This window comes from Glycine max, chromosome 14 (assembly GCF_000004515.6).
Source record: "Glycine max cultivar Williams 82 chromosome 14, Glycine_max_v4.0, whole genome shotgun sequence".
Classification (NCBI taxonomy): Eukaryota; Viridiplantae; Streptophyta; class Magnoliopsida; order Fabales; family Fabaceae; genus Glycine; species Glycine max.
Window position 1 is genome coordinate 48,740,028 of NC_038250.2, and position 19,418 is coordinate 48,759,445.

Consider the following 19,418-nt stretch of genomic DNA (forward strand, 5'->3'; position numbering starts at 1 on the left):
ACTCATTTTAAAATTAATGAAATATAAAATTTTCACCATTAATTAGATAAACATCTTCATTTATATTTTTACTTTGTCACTTATTTTAAATAAAATAATAATAATTTTTACAGCATGGATAACTTATAAAATTTTAAAAATCAACTTAAATATTTTTTTAAAACTATTTTAATTGATGAAAATATTTACTTGTCGTAGAAATAAACTTAAAAAACAAAAACATTTATTTTATATTTTAAATATTTTAAAATTATAAAACTCGTTGAATCAATAAAAAAAAGCATTTTAACCATTTTATGTGTCACTTAAATTACTTTTTTATACTTGTAATAAATTTTGTAAAGAATTAAATTTGGTCATTGAATTCTATGAAACTATTATATTTATTTTGAATTATGAAAATATTTTAGTGGTATTTTTTGTATTGAGGTTCATATGATTGTCAGAGCTCATTTGAGTCAAGATACTTTCTTTTCTCTTCCTCTAACATTGTTATACTTAAATATTAGTCATTTTTTACACAGTTAAATATTTAAAATAAATTTAATGTTAGCCAATATTTAATAATTAATTTTTTTATATTTAATAATTAAATAATCAAAATAATTTAATACTAAACAATTTTAAATCTTACACAATATTCTTATATTAACACAAAAAATGTAAAATAAACAATACTGCAAAATTAAAGATGAATGATATGTAATTCCTTGTTAAAAAAAAATCAATTATGTAGTTTCACAGTAATGTAAAAAATGTATTGAAGGTAAACAATTACGTAATTTAAAGATAATCATTTCATACAAAATTCAATTCAAATATTGATATTAATTTCATTGTTGAAAGAAAAGAAAATGCTTCAATCCATATGAAGACCTAAAATCATATATCTAGATTGATGTCACTTTATTGGTATTACTCAATTATTCACATACTATTTTGCAAACTAGAGAGTCCAAAACAAACAATATAATCTAACAATTCCATAAGAATCAATTTTTTTTTTGTTGTATAAGAACGCAGCTACTCTTTCCCGTCTCCCGTTGTTAGTAACCTGACATAGAAGAAATAAAATAATATAAGTCACCGCGGGTAAAATCGAAGAATTACAAACAAATATGTAAAAAAAAAAATGGAATTGTGTGAATCGAAAACTAAAAGCTATTGAATTAACCAGGCGGGTACAAAAGGAGTTAAGTACAAATTGCAGGAGGCATGGACAGAAAAGAAATTGCACCTGTTGAATGGATCAGAGAAGGTAGGGTTCCTCTACAGTGTAGGCATAAAAAATAGACAATATTCTAATTTGAAAGTTGAAATTGAAAATGTAAACAAAAGATTACTCACCAAATTTCATTTTGTAAGATGTGTTAAAACATAACTTTAACCTATTCTCATCTATTAGGATATGGTATGAAAGTTGTCTCACTTAACAAGTTAAGAGATGTAACTAGTTTTGGCAATGCTACAATAACCTTGTTACTTTTTAAACTGTTGGCTTCATCGAGTAAATTTTATGTTGGTGACTTATAAGCAGAGGTGTTACGGTGAAGATGACACCTATGATAATGAACTATAAGCAAATTAATATCCTATAATTTTTAGTTTCTATTCTCTCATTTTTTTTTCCTTTACCTAAACTCTATAATTTCCACAATATTGTTATGCAGTAAGTCATGAGTCTATAAGGACTACACTAAAATATCTCTGGTTTGGCAAATACAGGTGAAAAGGAAATTCTCTCCGTATAGAAAATCCAACTAGGGAATTTGGATTACTGTTTGCCCATGTATGTAATTTTTCATTTTTTCCAGCACATAAATTAGACTGTTTTTCGACTTGTAGTCAACAACACATTGCTTATTAATGTTGCTTATTAAAGGTCGGCATGATTTAGAGCATCCACATTACTGTTCCAATGCTTAAAACTTATTTATTTTTTATATTATGATGCCTATTGATGCATAGCTGCATATATATGGTAGGAGACAACCTGATACACAAAAATCAAGAGTAATATAACAACTTAATAAGTGGCATGGCATGGCATTGTTGAATAAGACTTCAACCAACTAACTAGAAATCCGCAATTACACACTACAAAACAGCTCCATAAAAAAATACTAAAAAAGAAAAGAAATGAAAAGCACCGTAGAACACACAAGATGAAGAAGCTGAGTGAGAGGGAAAAGAGGACATAGAAAGAAAAAGAGGCTAATGAAAAGGGTGGCTTCCTCCAAAAGCTCCTTGGAATTGTTCATCAAAGCAGGACCCAACCTGAACATGAGGGTGCAGAATTTATCTAAGCATATTGTCTCCTCTAAAGTGAGGATATGCACCGCAGAGGAAAGTGCAGTAAGCATTGAGATTGTGATTAAATACATGTTGATGAGGAAACTTTGATTGATCATCCACAGGGGCCACTAATCCCCAACGACTGATTTACTTTTTGGAAATTGGCTTAACAGACTTTAGTCCTTAATTAGGTTCTTAGCCCACTTTAGAGATATTCCTAAGAAATTTGCAATACACCCTGGTTTTGTGCGCGCAAATTCATGCCACTACTAACTTAAAAGTTCAAAACAAATTGAAAGCATACAAAACCAAACAATAAGATAAAATACACTAACAGGGAGAATGCTGGCATGAATTTCTACTTTCATAACCCATTTTCTACCTCTTGCTTATGCCAATTGATAAGAGTCTAGAGAACTGTCCCCTTGACCCCACCCTAATGCCCTCCCCCTGCTTAGTGGAAACTAAATTAATGTAAGCATTAACAACACTTCACAAGAAAGCTTGACAAGCAGTTCATAAATTCTTGGGCTGCATAGTATTGCTGACAATACAAGCAAGATGCACACTGCATAAAACTACAGTCCTCTAATCATAAGAGCAAATTAAGGGCAATACCTGTCACTAGCCATGAAAAATTCACCAATTCACTCAAAATTCTATCAATATTCACAAAAAATCATTACTTGGTGGTATCGTAGGGAGCTGCACGAACACAGGCTCCCACTGCCAAAAAATTATCACCTAGGATCTCCTACTAGGCCACGGGCCTTCTTGTTAGCCCGTTGACCCGTACGTATTTTCAATGCTGCTAATCAGGCTTGTTTTCTACTCTTTCTCTATCAAAATCCCTAGGCTTCACAGTAACAGACAGTTTCACTCTCTCTAACTAACTACACAAACACAAGAATGAAATTGCAGAAGAAAAAAAACATACCATCTTTCAGTCCTCATCGTCGGAAGGTGAAGGAAGTTCCTCATGGACGAGCTCCTCCTGGCAATTGTACTTCTGGGGCTTCTGCTGCCGCATCTGCTGCTGCTGCTGCTGGTGGTGGTACGGGTGTGACAAGATTCTTCAGGATGATTTTGCAAATAACATAAACTGCCACCGACATGATCATCAAGGTGAGCAGCACCGATGTTACTATTACCAGAGTCATTCAGTTGGGGCGATGGTGGTTGTAGTCGGGATTAATAGGGTCCAGCGTGTGGAGGTGGGCGGAGGCGGGCGGCTGTGGCGGTGGGGACGTAGTGAGCTGCGGCATGGTGATCGGAAGGTAAAGAACGAACGAACCGTGGAAGAAACTTCCAAGATGCAGCTCGAAGAACACGGATAGGACGGACGGACGTGGAAAAGTGGAACGACGAACAGTAGAAGGGATCCACGAAAAGGACAAACGGATTTAAGGCATTTAAAATGAAAAAGAAAATGGTGATTCTTAGAGGGGTCGACATTTCTGAGTAGGAATTTGAGGAAGGTTGAAGATGCAGCTCCTAGTTTCTACAAGTAGCATACAAGTCCAGTTTTGTGATATAATAGAGGGTCAATTATCCATTTTTGAATTCAAAGATTATTTATTTGTTCTCAATCCTTGTCAGCAATTACACTTTATGTTAGTAATTAAATCATGGTTCAGCCTTTTCTGTTTTTTCAAATATATCATATTCCTGCTTTTGGAAATGCAGTGATTTCCTTCTTCTTCTCCCCTTATCCATATCTTTTGATTGTGTAAGGGTGCACAACAGTGAAAAGTCATTGTTTTTTTTTTCTTTCTTTCTAATTTGTGTTGTTAGTATCGTTCACACCTAATAATATTAATTTGTAAAAAAGGGAGATTTTTTAATTGAAAAAAAATAATTGAGACAATAAAAAGTAAAATAAAATAAAAATATTCATTTATTTTTTTTAACATTCATAAAACTAATGCCCATTTTTTCATTATTTTCAGAAATTTAGAGTTTATGTAATTTAAAATAGAAGAATTTATTCCTATTAAAATATAATTTTTGGAATTTGTAAAGTTTATTATAATATAATTTTAGAAACTAAGAACAATGCATAAATTTAATGTGAAGAATAAAAATAAATAAAACTACATACTCTCTTTAAAAATTTAACTGAAAAAAATATTAATCTCACATCTAATTGTTTTCTATTTAACTCTAACTTGTTTTCTTTAGTTATGGTGTCACTGATTAATATCCTTAAGACACTTATTAGCATTTACTTTTGATTCTTATTAGAACTTCTAAAATTGTTTATAATAATGAAGATTCTTGTCCTTATGGACCAATGTCGAATAAGTCATTTTCTATCACGGTTAATGAGTCATTTAAGCATTTACACATATAATGATTATATAAAAGAGAAATATTGTATTTAATAGACATAATAATAAGGCGGACGGGGTGAGTACAACTAATGTCTTCCCAATTCTTTACCCCTACTTCAATGTCTTCCCAATTCTTTACCCCTACTTCAATGTCTTCTCAATTCTTTACCCCTACTTCCTATTCCTAACATATCCTCATACCCGTACCTGATACCCGACGGGTTAAAGTTTATTATCCCATCTTCTTACCCATAGAAAAAGGGGGTATCCCGACCCCGTTCCATAACCGATTCAAGTTAAAAAAATAATTTTTTTATAAAAAAATATTAAAAATTTAATTTTAGAAAAAATAAATTGATTGTTAAACATTTATTTTTAACTACTTATCAATAAATTTATTATAGCACATTTGTCTACAAAAATCGTTAAGAATAAAATATTAAATTATGTAAAAATTCTAAAATAAAATTAACTAGTAATAAAAATTTTGGGCCTTTTGAATAAATTATGCAAAATTTTTAAAGATTTTAAGTGGTAGGACGAGTTCAAGTTAGAGGTCGGGACGGATCTAGTCATCCCATACCCGTACCCGACTTTTGGTTGTTGAGGAAAACCCGGACCCGAACCCATACCCGGTCAACTTAGGTATTATCCGTCAAAGTCGGAACGGATTCTGACGGGTACCCACGGGTACGAGTTTTTTTTGCCATGTCTAGTATTTAAACAAGTCAGATACTGGTTCTTAATGCAAATAAATTTCACAGGAACTAATTTATTGTGCCAAAGTTATCCAATTCCAAGACACTAAAGCAATGACATGAGTTTCAGAAACTACAAAACTAGGGATAAAAGGAAAATACTAATGTCTTGCATTGATTAAAGCATCATATAGACAGAGAGTTATACATCTAAGCAGAAAGTTATTAATGAATACTATAGTTCTTCTACTTGGACTGAAAATCCACATTGACATCGCTTTGTCAATAGAGAAGTTCCCTCATCAAAGCTTTCGTACTCTTTCAAAAACACATGCTCATGATCTTTTACTGAAGTGCTTAATGAAACATCAACATTAGTATCACATTTGTCCACCTGTTGGTCTCTTTGGTTCGGACTCTTGTCATTATTATCGCATACTGTCGCACTTGACTCATCATTATTTATACATAGGACACCAGTTAGTTTGTCTGAAGACAAACTGTTATTAATATAACGATTATTTAACCTTTGACGAGTTACGATAGAAGAAAGAAGCTGGTACCACCGACTAAGGGCCTGTGTTTCATCCCGTTTCTTTTCTTCAGCTTGTCGCCTTTCTTCTTCCTCTGCATATGCCTATAGGGAAAGGAGTAAAAAAATTAAGTAATAGCATAAATCATAAATGTTAAAAAAAATTATAAAAACATACAGAGTCAAGGGAAAAAATCACCAAACTTCAAGAAGGAAGTTTAGTCCTTAGAAATAAATCTAAAGAAAAAGAGGCGAAATACCTTATTAATAAACTGGTAGCCCCAGTAAACTAACCCAATTACCAAAGCTATCACGTTGCAATGTAGCAATGTTTATCAAATTAAATTCAACAGATATATTGAGAGCAATAAAGTAGATGATATACTAACTTCACCAGTCAAATTTTAGTTTATTTAATATTTATTTACTCAGCAAGAGAAAGAAATATATACCTCTAGCAGTACATCCTTGAACTCAGCACACACCACAATACCATCAAAGACAGGATATGAACGGCCATTTTTAAATTCAAAACCAACCATAGCAGGTGCATAATCAATTTCAAGTCTCTTGGCAACAGAAAATGCCTTTGGAAACCTTAAGTGTACAGTCCCTGGCGGAAGACATTTCTCAGACCAAACGTCTACTTGACCTCGCTCGTTCTAGAAGTAAAATAGGAAACATAACTGTCATTAATATAAAAATTTATATAATTTCATAAAACAAGCAATTGTGAACATGCACTTTCTAGTTAGTTCATATGCATGTCTATTAACACGGTGCAGCAACTAACACAGGCAAGTTGTGTTTAAGCTCTATCAACTTCATTCCCTTAAACTCAAACCTAAAAGGTCTTTCTCTCTACAGCTTCCATTCATTTAAAGTAAAATAAAAAAATTAACTATTTGAAGCTCTAATATGCAGGGAATTTTCAGCTTGAGGAATCTAACTTCCAAACTATCCCCTTGGTTGAGAAATTATTGCTGTGTTTTCCATTGCCAACTCATTGTCTACAGAATATGGTAATTAAGAACAAAACCTCCTCATCAGAACAGTCATACAGTGGAGCAGTAGGAATGTATAGTTCGGGTGACATAATCTCATTGACAAGATCCAAATCGAAAAATGTCAAACCAACAATTATTTTGTATTGATCCAGTGTGCAAATCACATGGTAAATAGTTGAATACATTGCAAAGAGAATTTCATACACATTATCTTACATATCCATGCTTTTTCCAATATTTAAAGTACACCTAGAAAGTAAGAGACTGTTAGAACTCACAGTCACAGTGGCATGAAAAGCAGAAATTCAATATAACAGTGTTATTTAATATGAAAGATAGCAGAAAGCTAGTACAGGAATTGAGAATGACAACCATTGTCTGTGAATCCTTTTCCAGAGAAATATTCCCCTAAACAACCATCATTCCCCCTCTCCCTTTTTCTCTCTCTTCACCTCCTTACATACTCCACCCACTAACAGAATTTGTTAGAATCTCCTATGCCATGTCATGTAACTAACTCACACTCCCTAATCCTATTTTCTTTCTCCTAGAATAAACTTTCCATATAGTGGGCCTATGTGACTCCTCACCAATATGAATATCAGTATTATTCACCGGTGTCCTATCAGAGACATTACCTTGGGAACTATCCCATTCACAGCATGAGGTAGATTTAATGGTTCCAGTTGCCACTTCCCATAAAGTTTAATTTGTTCAATAGAATCAGTGCAGCCATAGTCATCAGCTTCAGAATCTTGTACTTTTTGAGGCTTCATGGAACGTTGAAGATCCTGAATGGATTTTTTTTGGGTAAAGAATAAATTAGACAAATATATTAAAGGGAGAGAATACAATGGAATCAGGAAAACAACGCTAACATTGCCAGCCAGTTGATACCTTCACAGGATGTTCATTGGGTTTAACCTGCAGCCCTTCCCGCAGCCATCTCTCTTTTGTCTTAACTGTTTGCACACAAGTCCTAGGGTAAACTGGGTGACCTGAACAAAAGCCCAGAACTGGACCCTTTGGATGAAGTACTTGATACTTTGTAAGCCATTTTTCTATGGCATAAAGTGGATGACTTTTGTAGGCCTGCAAAGGGACAAAAAATCAAGATAAATATCACCATCTACAATATTAAGCAACATTTTTTCTATTTCTTTTGAAACTACCTGCTGATTGGTTGGAAGAGGTTCAGTTAATGCCCTGGTTTCCAACTCAATATCCTCAATAGAGCTCCTTGTAGGGACAACAGAATCATTCATGTTGGATTCTGTAGAAATGATTTGGTTTGTTCCTAAATGAGCCACACCTCCAGTTGCCCCAGACTCTAAGTCTCTCAATGGTTTCAACACCGAATCCCACCATGTTGAATTAACTCGATGTGATGCTATCTTGTACCACTTCATACAGTACCTAACACATCAGTATGTACTAGCATTTTCAGGCCATGAGATGTATCTTATGTAGAGGTGTCACGAGCCTTACTAAAGCTACTAATTAGCACTCATGAACTGGTTCAAAGGAGGAAGTGGAGCCAAGGGGAAACATAATGTACTATTATACCCTTATAAATATTAGCGGAGAGGGGAGGGTAAATAAAATCTAAAGGAGAATTTAATCAGCATGATTAAAAAATTATTAAACACTTTTCTTCCCCTTCAGGTCCCAATATTGGAGGGGAGGGAGGGATTTTGGTCCCCTCATTTCCCCTCCTCTTTTTTTATTCAAGCAAGGTAAAATTATAAACTATTCCCCTCCAACCAAACACTATTTTAGAGTTCCCCACAAAATATTCTCTGGTAATTTCAACAACCTTTTACAATTATCATCAAAAGACATGAATAGAATGACTTGTTTTTTAAAATGATTATTACTGTTAAGGATTTCTTGAAAGATAAAATTATCTTGTAGTGCACCCTTTATGAGATCCATAACTATTATAAGTGTTGCTTCAAACATAGATAAGGACTCTGCACTCCTTGGTAGTTTAATCAAAAAACCAACAATCTATGTACCCAAACATTTGCTACGATAGTGCTAATTTCATAACTCTTATTTATTATTTGAGCTAAATTTGACTGCTAATGAAGTAATATTTACTGGAAAATCTATTACTCATGCTTGAGATCATTCAAATCCATCCGATTGTGTCTTGACACCATGTTTTTCTTTCCTTCTTTTAAAAAGCAATTCAAATGCTCAAGTAATTAAACTTTAATTTAATCCTTCTAACATCTAAGGGAGAATTTTGGTTTTTCATATTGTTGTGTATGTGACCCAATGTACATGAATATTTTGTCGTAACAGGATTTCCATAGTGTATTATAATATCAATTACTATAAGTGAAGGTGAGAATTAATGAAAACATTTAGTATATTATAATATCAATTACTATAACTGATCCATAGTGCTTGTTCATTTCAAAACTTGTCGTGCATTGCCTTTCTCATCACCGCCAGCTTATTCAATGAGAATTTATATTTAGCCTCCAAGAAACAGATAATTTATTCTAACTTCCTAAGGATATTTGAAATTTAAAAAACCAACTAATAAAGTTAAGCAACAAAGAGGTTAAGGTTTATGCAGAACTACCAAGAATTCAATTAGCATTAATAGAAGTTGCAAAACCTTCACTGTGTTCATATAAACATATATGGAGAAAATATCAAACCTGCGGGTCACATCTTTGGCCCCTTGCCCAGCAAAAGCAACAACATATCTCAAAGATGTTTTGCATGCTGCTACCATGGATTCAACCTTGTCCTCTCCATCAATAATCAAATTCAAAGCATCAACATGCACCCACTTTCCAGTCAAATTTTCTTCACTGCAATATACTTCTGCCCAATACAGAGGAGATCCTACTTTCATTGATCCAATTGCTGTAGAAATTACTTGGGGGGAGGTTGAAGAGTCTTCACCGATAACCCTTTTCACTCTTTTTGATGGACAAGAAAAACTCGATGAATCAGGATTTGCACTTGCCTCAGTTTTACTGTCCTTACATTCAACTGTTGTAGCAGAAAGAGCCATTTCCAACTGCATCTCAAATTCAATATCCCCTTTCCTCTTTGATTTATGAGATTTGTCAGTGAGACACAATTCCGAGTTACTATCTCGTGTCTCTGAAGCTTTTGAGTTAGCAACACTATCATTTCTTACATCAACAACAGGAGGATCACTAGACTGATCCGTGTGGTTTGTCGCATGACATTTCTTACTTTTCCGTGAATGCACAAGAGAACTTTCACAGACATTTTCTATCTCATTACAAGATATTGATTCTTGAGGTGACTTAAAATCCAATTTTCGCTTAGATATCATTGGTGTAGAAGTTTTAAATATGCCATTACTAGACCCACTTGCAACTTGAACTGGTTTAAGAGGGGCAACATCCAAAATGGACACAAACCTGAAATAAGATTTAAAGTAATTGAATGTGCAAATTAGTAGCTTTCAAATAGAAAAATAATAGCTTTTGCACTTAAAGTATTGAATGTGAAAATTTTGCAAACTAACAATATAATAAAAGTAATTGAGGAATGATAGAAAGATATTTTGTTGTGTACTAAAATGCAATACCTGGCTGTAAGATTTAAAGCTCTTAATAGAGCCACTGATAAAGCTGCAATCTGCAAATTTTTAAAAACAAAAACTTGCTCTTGTAAATTATATGCCAAGCTCTGAGCAATTATATAAAGTGATAACAGAACCAACCCAGTCTCAAGAAACTTTATTGTACTACTGGTTTAGGTTAGTTAATTATAAGCAGAAGAAGAGAGTCATTAAAAGACCATCAAATCCTTTCTTTCAAGTTAAAAAATAAAATTAGTAACAGATTTTGCACTTCAGTTTCAAGTTCTGACCATAGAAGTAGAGCATCGGTGAATGGAAACCTTATTAAAAGAGAAACTCAAAACCTAGTAAAGCATATAAACAAAAAGGCTATTAAAAATGGATTGGGTCTAACTCATGACCCTCATAAATCAACGAGTATTTTGACCATATTCCTAATCAATCTGGGATATCTTAACACACAACCCTCACACTCAAGATTGAACATCTACAAGTAGCCCAACATTGAGATTGAGTAAGCTTTGATACCATATTACAAAAGGAATGAGCCAAACTCACTCCCAAAAACTAGTTCAGGGAAGGAGGAATGCCAAAGTCTGATAAGCAGTATTCTAGCCATATTCCTACCCAATGTAAGACATCTTAATTCTTAACAAAGGCCATGTTAAAAATAGATTTACCTCTTCAGAACTACCTTCATGTGATTCCAAAGCTGATGCCAGACCAAAGTGCGGAGAAGTTTCTCTATTTGTACAGTTTTTAACATGGAAATTATCGTGGAACTGCAAAATGTTACACATAAGGAATCAAACAGATATAACAAGCGATATAGTGTGAATTTATATAAATCTGTACATTAAATGCAACAAAACAGTGTGTATACTTATTAAATCAAACCATACCCATGATATTAAAGGATATAGAGCATTTGAGGTGAGTTTTGTGACATTTGATAGCTGGAGCAACTGTGCTGGAAGTAGAGAAAGCAAAGAAGCCTGCCATTTTCGAGAAATGCACAAAGAGAGCTTATAAATTGCTACCAAATATTAGGTCAAGAAAATAGAATCAGGAATATGAAAACTCAATCAAAATAGATAAAGAAGTTAAAGTATACACATAAATGCAAACACATTGTAAGGAAATCCCCAAATTAAAAACTGTTTTAAAAAAAAAAAATCAAAAACAAAAGAAAATCTCAGATACAAGAATTGAGCTATTGATTACCACAAAAGAGGGATCTTAAGGAGGCAAAATCTTGGTAACACAAATGTAGCATATAATAGAAAAGCTAATATAAAATTTTTATCTATTAAAAATAATAAAAATTGACAAGAGTTAACCTGAATAAGAGGATCATCACAAGCATTGTCTATTAATCTTCCTCGAGCAAGTAAACAAAGCAAATGAATCTTGTGTACAAGTTCAGCCAAGTCCTGAAGAATTTTACAAAATTACTTTTAGCACGTGACCAAAAGTTATTTTCGTATTAAACCCAACTTCAGTTCTATAGCAATTGACCTTATCTTCAGCAGAAGCTCGACGAATTTGTTTCTGTACAGTTGAATGAGCGGTCATATTCAATTCAATTGTCACAGGATGATCATCCCTGGCAACTGTACCATCTTCCCAATCTGAGTCATCCAGTTCTTCCTTGTTATCGAAGCAGTGCAGGCCTGAATTACCACATTTCTCCTCTGCAGAAGCGTTTTCCATGGAATTTCTACCACAATGTCCAATCTCTGAAGTCTTTTGTTTGAGCATTGGAGCCAAGACTTGGGTTCCATTTTGTTCTGGCTCAAACTCAGGCTGTAAGAATATCAGAAGAACAACATGCTGCTTTAGGAATCTAGACATTCATAATATGCTTTCAACTTAAAACACTAAGAATAAGGTCAAATCATGTAACTAAGTCACCAAAAGAATTGCACTGCACAAATTATGAAAAAGTAACAAGAACAAGTTAGAGGGACCAACCGTCTTCTTTTTCCTGGAAATGCCAACTTTATTAGCACGGCGTATAAGATTTCCAACAGCCTCTCGAGATATTTCGGTCAGTGTTCCTGAAATCCAGCATAAACATTGATAACTGGTGATGAGTAAAATGATTTTGCTCAGTAATTGTTGTTGGACATGATTTTATCAAACCATTATCACTAGGTGATTGAAATCTGTTTCCACCTTCTGAGTTTTGCTGGGCCCCAGTTTGATTTTCTGCAAAATTGACAGGAAATACTTGAAAACATATCCTGTTACCATCAACTGACACAAAACTAAAATTTGACCACATTAAGAGTAGAGCATTAATTTGCTTGGTTAGGGGAAAAGCTAAGAAAATGATACCTCTGCTTTTAATTATTGGTTTCAATTCCACCAAGAAAATGAATCCATAATCGAGTGCAAATTAGAGTAAACTACCATTTGGTCCCTAACGCACCATGCCATTAGTCCCTTAAACTAAGGAAATTCCAAATAAGTCTCCAAAATTTAGAGTTGTTTCATCTAAGTCCCTAAACTTAATCATTTACTCTCATTTTGATCCATTAAACGTATGTTAATATATAGCTATAAGTCACATGTTTTCTAAATTTTGGACTAACATGATAGACGGATTGCACTTCCAGGGACTTATTTAGAATTTCCTTAGCTTCGAGGACTAATAATGTGAGAATACACTTTCAAGAACTAAAACATTGGTTTACTCTGCTGCAAATTAACACCAAGCCAAGTAATTCTAATCTTTTAAATCCTAGTTCCCACTTAGAGCATAGAAACTCAAACTAAACCCACAAGTTCTACACATTATGGGTCCTCTCGAAAAATTATTAAAAAGAGAAAACTCAAAAACGAAGTAAAGCAAACAAAGCTTCCCCATTTGAAACGTTGATTACAAGTTCCAACAGATGCAATTAGAATGCGTGATTGTCATAACTAATAAGGAAGAGAAAAGAAAAAATTGATGAATAGTAACGGAAAGTACCTGAGGTTGAAGCTAAGGGTTGCTTCTTCCGCTGAGAACCGCCTCCTCTGCGTGGCATTCTTCTTCTTCTTCTTCGGAGAACGGAAATGAAGGGCGTCGCGCCCAAAACTGTTTAGAGTCTTTTGGGAACCAACGCAAAATGAAAAGGACGGAAAAGCCCCTGAAAACGAAAAAGGCTTCCATGAGGTGAAAATATGGTTTTCCAAAATGTTTTAAATTTGTAATTACTAATTAACCATTTAAAGTGTGATTATAAAGTTATTTTTAGTTATTGATATTTTTTTTAAAGAAAATTGCTTGATGGTAAAAAAAATATATTATGCACGAACACGCGAAAACTTCAATTATACAGTTTTCCATCATTTTCTCTGATCTATTTTTTATTTATCATTTTTTTAATTTATTAGTTAACCAATTAAACACATGAAATGAATTATTTGTATTTTTTTTAAGGGCACCCAAAGAAAGTAGTGTCAATGTCTTCACATTAGTTAGCAGTTGCAGCCAGCCTATGATGACTGAATAATATGCATTGGGATAAGATATGAGAATATTTCCTTCTTCAAGAAATGAAAGATTATACTTGGATGAGGAATATTATCCATATGAATGTCCACAAAAATTATCCATAATTGGAATAATTGCCCGTCTAATGGAAACAGTAATTCTTCATAAAACTTTATAGAAATAAATACAAATGCAAGTGCCTTGGTACCCACCAAACATCTTCCTGAGCTGAATTCTGCTGAAACTAAGCTATAACTAAATAGGGAGATTTATCCATCTTAAAACTTAGTTTGAGACTTTAATAACGAATAAGGAGATTTATGTGTTCCAGAATTTAGCTTGTTAAGATACATACTGTTGCTTTTCGAACATTGTAAAATTAAAAGTAACTAAAGAAAAAGTGGTGAACAAAATTGGATCAGGAAGTGAATCTAGCTGCCACTCAATCAACCTCAGGTCTAAACATAAGCCACATCCAAAATACTAGGCACAAAGCAATCCTACAAATGTTCATCACAATCATCAGTATATATATAATTGTAACGATAAAAATCCTAAGACCATAAATTGAATCCCACTTGGATTTGCCCATCCGTGACCCATAATTTTAATTCCAAATTGGGACTAAGTGTGTGTTTGATTCTTCCCCAGTGTAGAACTAAATTCACGTTCAATTGCCAATTTATGCAAAAGCTTGGATTTGTTGCTTCAAGTTTCAACCTAATAGACCCGTGGGAATTACTTCCTGCGTTCCCACTTTTGCTCCCTGCACCCCATATAAAACATGAATGGACAAATATGTCCTTCCCTTCCCTCCTCCCAACCAACATCTTCCATAGCAGCCACCACCTAACTGTGGCACCACCAGATGCGCCACCCCTTTGCAGAACAATGAAATTTTTATGTCTATTGTTTGTTCATCTTCTCACCTGATAAAATAAATTAAACGTCGTCAGAATGATTCTTGTGACTAGGGGTGGAAATGAGCCGAGCAGCTTGTCGAGGGCCTTCGGCTCGGCCTATGTAAGGCTCGGCTCGGCTTGGCTTGTTTACTATAAAGGCCAAGCTTAAACTTTTTAAAAAGCCTTTTTAGATAAAAAAGGTCAAGCTCAAACTATAAAAAAAGCTTGTTAAGCTTGACAAGTCGACTTGTTTAACTAATAATAATAATAATAATAAATTTATTTTATCAAATCTTATCTTATCCATATTTTATTCTATCTAGATTTTATTTTATCCAAATTTTATTCTATCTTGATTTTATTTCGTCCAGGTTTTATTTCATCCCATCTTATCTTATCTTGTCCAAATTTTATTTGATTTCATTTATGGGCTTGAACTTAAAATAGATTTGTAAGCTTTGGGACTGAGGACCTATATAACAGCACCAAGGTTTTTAGTTTAGGGAGTTTTTTTTCGGAGAGGAGAATAATTCTAGGATCTTAGAATTCCAGTTTTTATTACTGTTCATGCACACTGTTCACGTAGAATAAAATTCATTTTCTGCAAATCATCTCTAATCCATACATTTATTAATATTATGCTCTTTTTATTTTCTTTTGATATACTTTGTGCTTTAACGATTTGAATTCAATATGATTTTGTTTATCAATTATTTTTGGATTTGTACATTACTTATAGGAAATTTTATAAGTTTCTTTTTTTAGTTAGTATTTCACTAGGTTTTAAAATAATTAATTAATCAAAGACGTTTTTAAGCAGACTTTTAAATAGGTTCGTGGGTCAAGTCAGGCTTTTATATAAGCCGAGCCAAGCCTTAAAAAAAAGCCTATGACAGGTAATGAGTCAAGCTCAAGTCTTACGTGTTCAACTCAGGCCGAGCTCAAGCCTAGTAAAGCTTGGCTTGACTTGACTCATTTCCACCCCTACTTGTCACTAGTTTGTCTTGTAACTCAACTTAGGAACAATAAGGGCATTTAATATGTCAAATTAACATTTTATAATAAAAACCAGAATGGTAAGGTACTAATTTAAATGTATATTGATACTACTATACTAAAATATAATTATAAACTATTTAATATTTTTATATGATAATTATTCAATGCATTTGATCATTAATTTTATTTATTACAAGCAATTATAAGAAAAATACACGTACTATACTAAAAATACTGTTTACAAATAATCTTGTATGATAAACTATAAATTAATCATTTAATTTCTTAACTACTCTCGGAAGAAGGGCTATAAACTAACCCAAAAATAGAATAGAAACTTGTCAATGAAGCAGGCATGACATTGTAGCTAGAAATTAAGATTGTTCTGTTGTGCTCTTTTCTCACATAATATATGCTTGTTTTACATTCTTCAAAGTTTCTTGGTCCAGATAAGTAAAGATGAGAATAGGTCAAGATTGGAATAACTTTGAGTAAATAAGTGAAACTTGTTTTATAAAACTAAGGTCAAAGCCTAATTAATTATTTATTATAGATCTTTTTTAAGGCCTGATCTAACCTTTTTAAAAACATAATGTGCCTTATTAACCTATTTAAAAGCTCACTATTTATTAAAATTGTTATTTTTAAATAAGCCTGGTTAAATAGGAATTTTTTTTTGAAAAAAAAATTACATGGCTATTTAAATTTAGTTTTTGAAAGAATAAAAAACTAAAAAAATGGCGTAAGAGATAATAAAAAAAAAAACGCTAACAAATATGATATGAGCATTTGACTGACGTAAAACACTATTATAATAGACATACAATAAAAAGAAAGGTTAATGTAGAAAGCGAAAAACTAACATAAAATCATATTATATAGCCAGATCCTAAAACTAGAAGGATAGTTCAAAGTTAGCTTCATTTTTATATATAATCCCATTTTGGTCTTATAAATCTATTTAATTAATAATATTATTACTAATGTAATACAAATATTTGTTTTTATTATATTATTACATAAATAAGTAGATTGGTCTAATAGATTTTTTTAAAACATAAGCCTAATCTATTTTAATAAATAGTTTTTTTTTTTAAGTTCAAGCCTAGTCTATTTATTAAACAAGTCATGTCACACTATAAACAAATTGGGTCATATGCTCTTATTTAAAGTCTGACCTATTATTATCCCTAAAGACATGTGATAGAAAATTAACATCATTAAACTCAATTAACCAAGCTTAACACCACCTTAGTTAACACAAGTGGCACTAGAGGTCAAGCCTAATTTTAAGCAATCTCTCATTACCATAAACAGAAAATATATATAGTTGGTAAACAACATTGAATATAATTCTTAGTAGCTTCATCGCTTATTTTCCTTGACCAAGTCGGTTTGCTTGTCCTCCAACAATTAACTTGCAGCAAGTAAAAAAGTTGAGTTAGGCAAATCACTACAAATGCAACACAAATATGAGCACGTGCGCCATTTAAGTGAATGAACCAGTAAAAACTAACATTGCTGACTCAATGTTTCTGAGTTGGCCAACTCCTGATTACAGAATTCAACCACCAAGTTTTATGGTTTTACTACTTCAGCAAGATGAGATAAACCCTTTACTTTCAAGTGTCAATGTGGTTTGGAAATTAAGCACCTAACATGCATACTTGAAGGATTGACACAACAGTGCAGAACCTGAATGTGATACTGCTATAAAACACTGACTCAATTCTATATTTTCAGCAATAGAAGGTGGAAAGAACAAAGATGTCAATGCCGAGGCTAGTTTTTGCTGCATGCATCTTCTCACTTGCAGCAATTGCTTTAGCAACTCTGCCTGTGACATATATCTTTGGTGACTCCTTGACAGATGTTGGAAACAATAATTTTCTACAATATTCTTTAGCCAAATCTAACTATCCCTGGTATGGTATTGACTACAGTGGTGGCCAGGCTACAGGAAGATTCACCAATGGGAGGACTATTGGTGATTTCATATGTATATCCTGCATCTCTAAACTTTTCTTGTTTATGTTTCCTCTTTATAGTGAAATTGAATAAGAGTTTAACTTCTGTTAGTGTCAATGTAGAAAATTTTATACTATCAACCAATAAAAAACCATGGTAAGTATGATTCTTAAAATATTAATTGTAAAAGTCAACTAATTTACCATACATATTGATTTGTGATCAAATGATAGTATAATTGTGATGGCATATACTATTTACTCATTGAATAAAACCATTAGCAAGCAATACTTTGATGGGTCTTATTTTATGGCTTGTTGCAGCTGCAAAGCTTGGAATCTCATCACCACCAGCTTATCTGTCAGTGTCTCAGAACGTTGATACCTTACTCAAAGGGGTAAACTATGCATCTGGTGGGGCAGGAATTCTCAATGATACTGGACTCTACTTTGTAAGCAGAACATCTTCAAACCCTCAGGATTCTATTTACAGGTTAGAATTTGAGTGGCCTCTCATCTAACTTATATTCTGTCTTGATGAATATTTTAGATTCAGAGGTTATCTTTTGATGATCAAATAAACAATTTCAAGAAAACCAAAGAAGTAATCACGGCAAACATAGGAGAGGCAGCTGCCAACAAGCATTGCAATGAAGCCACGTATTTCATTGGGATTGGTAATACTTCACTCACAAAAGTACTATGTTTTGTGAGAAATTATTATATAGTCTACGAAAATGTGATCTTAATTCTTAACTAATAATTTCCCCTAGTTTGCATTGTTTTGAATGTTAAAAACTTCAATTCCCCATATACTATAACCTTCAGTGTTCACACGGGTCAAATTGCATTCTTGCAGGCAGCAATGACTATGTCAACAATTTCTTGCAACCCTTCTTGGCAGATGGCCAGCAATACACTCATGATGAATTCATAGAGCTCTTAATCTCAACCTTAGATCAACAACTTCAGGTAAAAATCAATGTGGTGTATTTGTTAAAAGGGTATTGATAACCGGTATCTTGAGATATTGATTAAGAAACTAAAAAAAATAATATTTATTGTGAAGATGATATGAGCGCATAAAAAAACCATGAATAACATGATTTTATATATTCGAATAAAAATCTTTCTTTAAGGTATTAATTAGCATTTGTCTTGTTAAAATTAAGAACTCAACAAATTACCATCCTCTATATGATCTATTTATAGTTCAATAATAAACTACTAAAACAATCTGATTATGGCAGAGTCTTTATCAGCTGGGAGCACGAAAAATAGTCTTCCATGGACTTGGTCCACTCGGTTGCATTCCATCGCAGAGGGTCAAATCCAAACGAAGACAATGTCTAACGCGAGTCAATGAATGGATACTACAATTCAACTCCAATGTACAGAAGCTAATCATCATACTAAACCATCGTCTTCCAAATGCAAAATTCATATTTGCAGACACTTACCCGTTAGTTCTTGACTTGATCAACAATCCATCTACTTACGGTAATTTGGCATCTCTACCTTATATCTTAATTTATATGCTGATGGTAGTTAACAACTAAACTTTAATTTAAGGATTAAATTAACTATTTCCCCCAAATTAGTCTTTCTTTAAATGCAACAA

At 33.0% G+C, this 19,418-nt stretch overlaps 2 protein-coding genes, 1 long non-coding RNA gene and 1 pseudogene across 4 annotated transcripts in view; 1 reads left to right on the top strand and 3 right to left on the bottom strand.

The window, feature by feature from the left end:
• Positions 1–821: 821 nt before the first annotated feature.
• LOC106795730 (uncharacterized) lies at positions 822–3,884 on the bottom strand. Its single transcript, XR_001384490.3, has 2 exons — positions 3,233–3,884; positions 822–1,054 (listed from the first exon to the last, which is right to left on the bottom strand). It is a non-coding gene; the product is annotated as an uncharacterized lncRNA (long non-coding RNA).
• LOC112999402 (uncharacterized) lies at positions 2,995–3,095 on the bottom strand (annotated as a pseudogene).
• A 1,590-nt stretch (positions 3,885–5,474) lies between the features above and the next one.
• LOC100818100 (DNA repair protein RAD4) lies at positions 5,475–13,577 on the bottom strand. Of its 2 annotated transcripts, none has more exons than XM_006596438.3 (14): positions 13,423–13,577; positions 12,624–12,656; positions 12,420–12,505; positions 11,964–12,251; positions 11,786–11,878; positions 11,348–11,440; positions 11,126–11,227; positions 10,452–10,501; positions 9,541–10,281; positions 8,038–8,281; positions 7,763–7,957; positions 7,504–7,656; positions 6,311–6,520; positions 5,475–5,963 (listed from the first exon to the last, which is right to left on the bottom strand). In XM_006596438.3, the coding sequence occupies exons 1-14, from the start codon at positions 13,478–13,480 to the stop codon at positions 5,562–5,564; spliced, it is 2,748 nt and encodes a 915-aa protein (XP_006596501.1). In that variant the 5' UTR covers positions 13,481–13,577; the 3' UTR covers positions 5,475–5,561. The 2 variants fall into 2 exon arrangements, with proteins under 2 accessions (XP_006596501.1, XP_003544368.1); XM_003544320.4 differs by having other exon boundaries at positions 12,591–12,656.
• A 3,998-nt stretch (positions 13,578–17,575) lies between these two features.
• LOC100799435 (GDSL esterase/lipase At5g37690) overlaps positions 17,576–19,418 on the top strand; it is a 3,058-nt gene continuing 1,215 nt past the window's right edge. Inside the window, exons 1-5 of the mRNA XM_014766600.2 lie at positions 17,576–17,829; positions 18,122–18,249; positions 18,348–18,474; positions 18,657–18,769; positions 19,048–19,344. Of these exons, the coding sequence (XP_014622086.1) occupies positions 17,598–17,829; positions 18,122–18,249; positions 18,348–18,474; positions 18,657–18,769; positions 19,048–19,344 (897 nt within the window). The 5' untranslated portion in view covers positions 17,576–17,597. The remainder of the gene's footprint in view (positions 17,830–18,121; positions 18,250–18,347; positions 18,475–18,656; positions 18,770–19,047; positions 19,345–19,418) is intronic.

Bases quoted from the DNA above. Each gene is read 5' to 3' on its own strand.
- LOC100818100 (XM_003544320.4), bottom strand. From the start codon at position 13,480: ATGCCACGCAGAGGAGGCGGTTCTCAGCGGAAGAAGCAACCCTTAGCT. The intron at 7,958-8,037 runs GTAGTTTCAAAA...GTCCCTTTGCAG, and splicing joins CTCTTCCAACCAATCAGCAG to GCCTACAAAAGTCATCCACT. The intron at 5,964-6,310 runs GTATATATTTCT...CTTTCCCTATAG, and splicing joins TCAAGGATGTACTGCTAGAG to GCATATGCAGAGGAAGAAGA.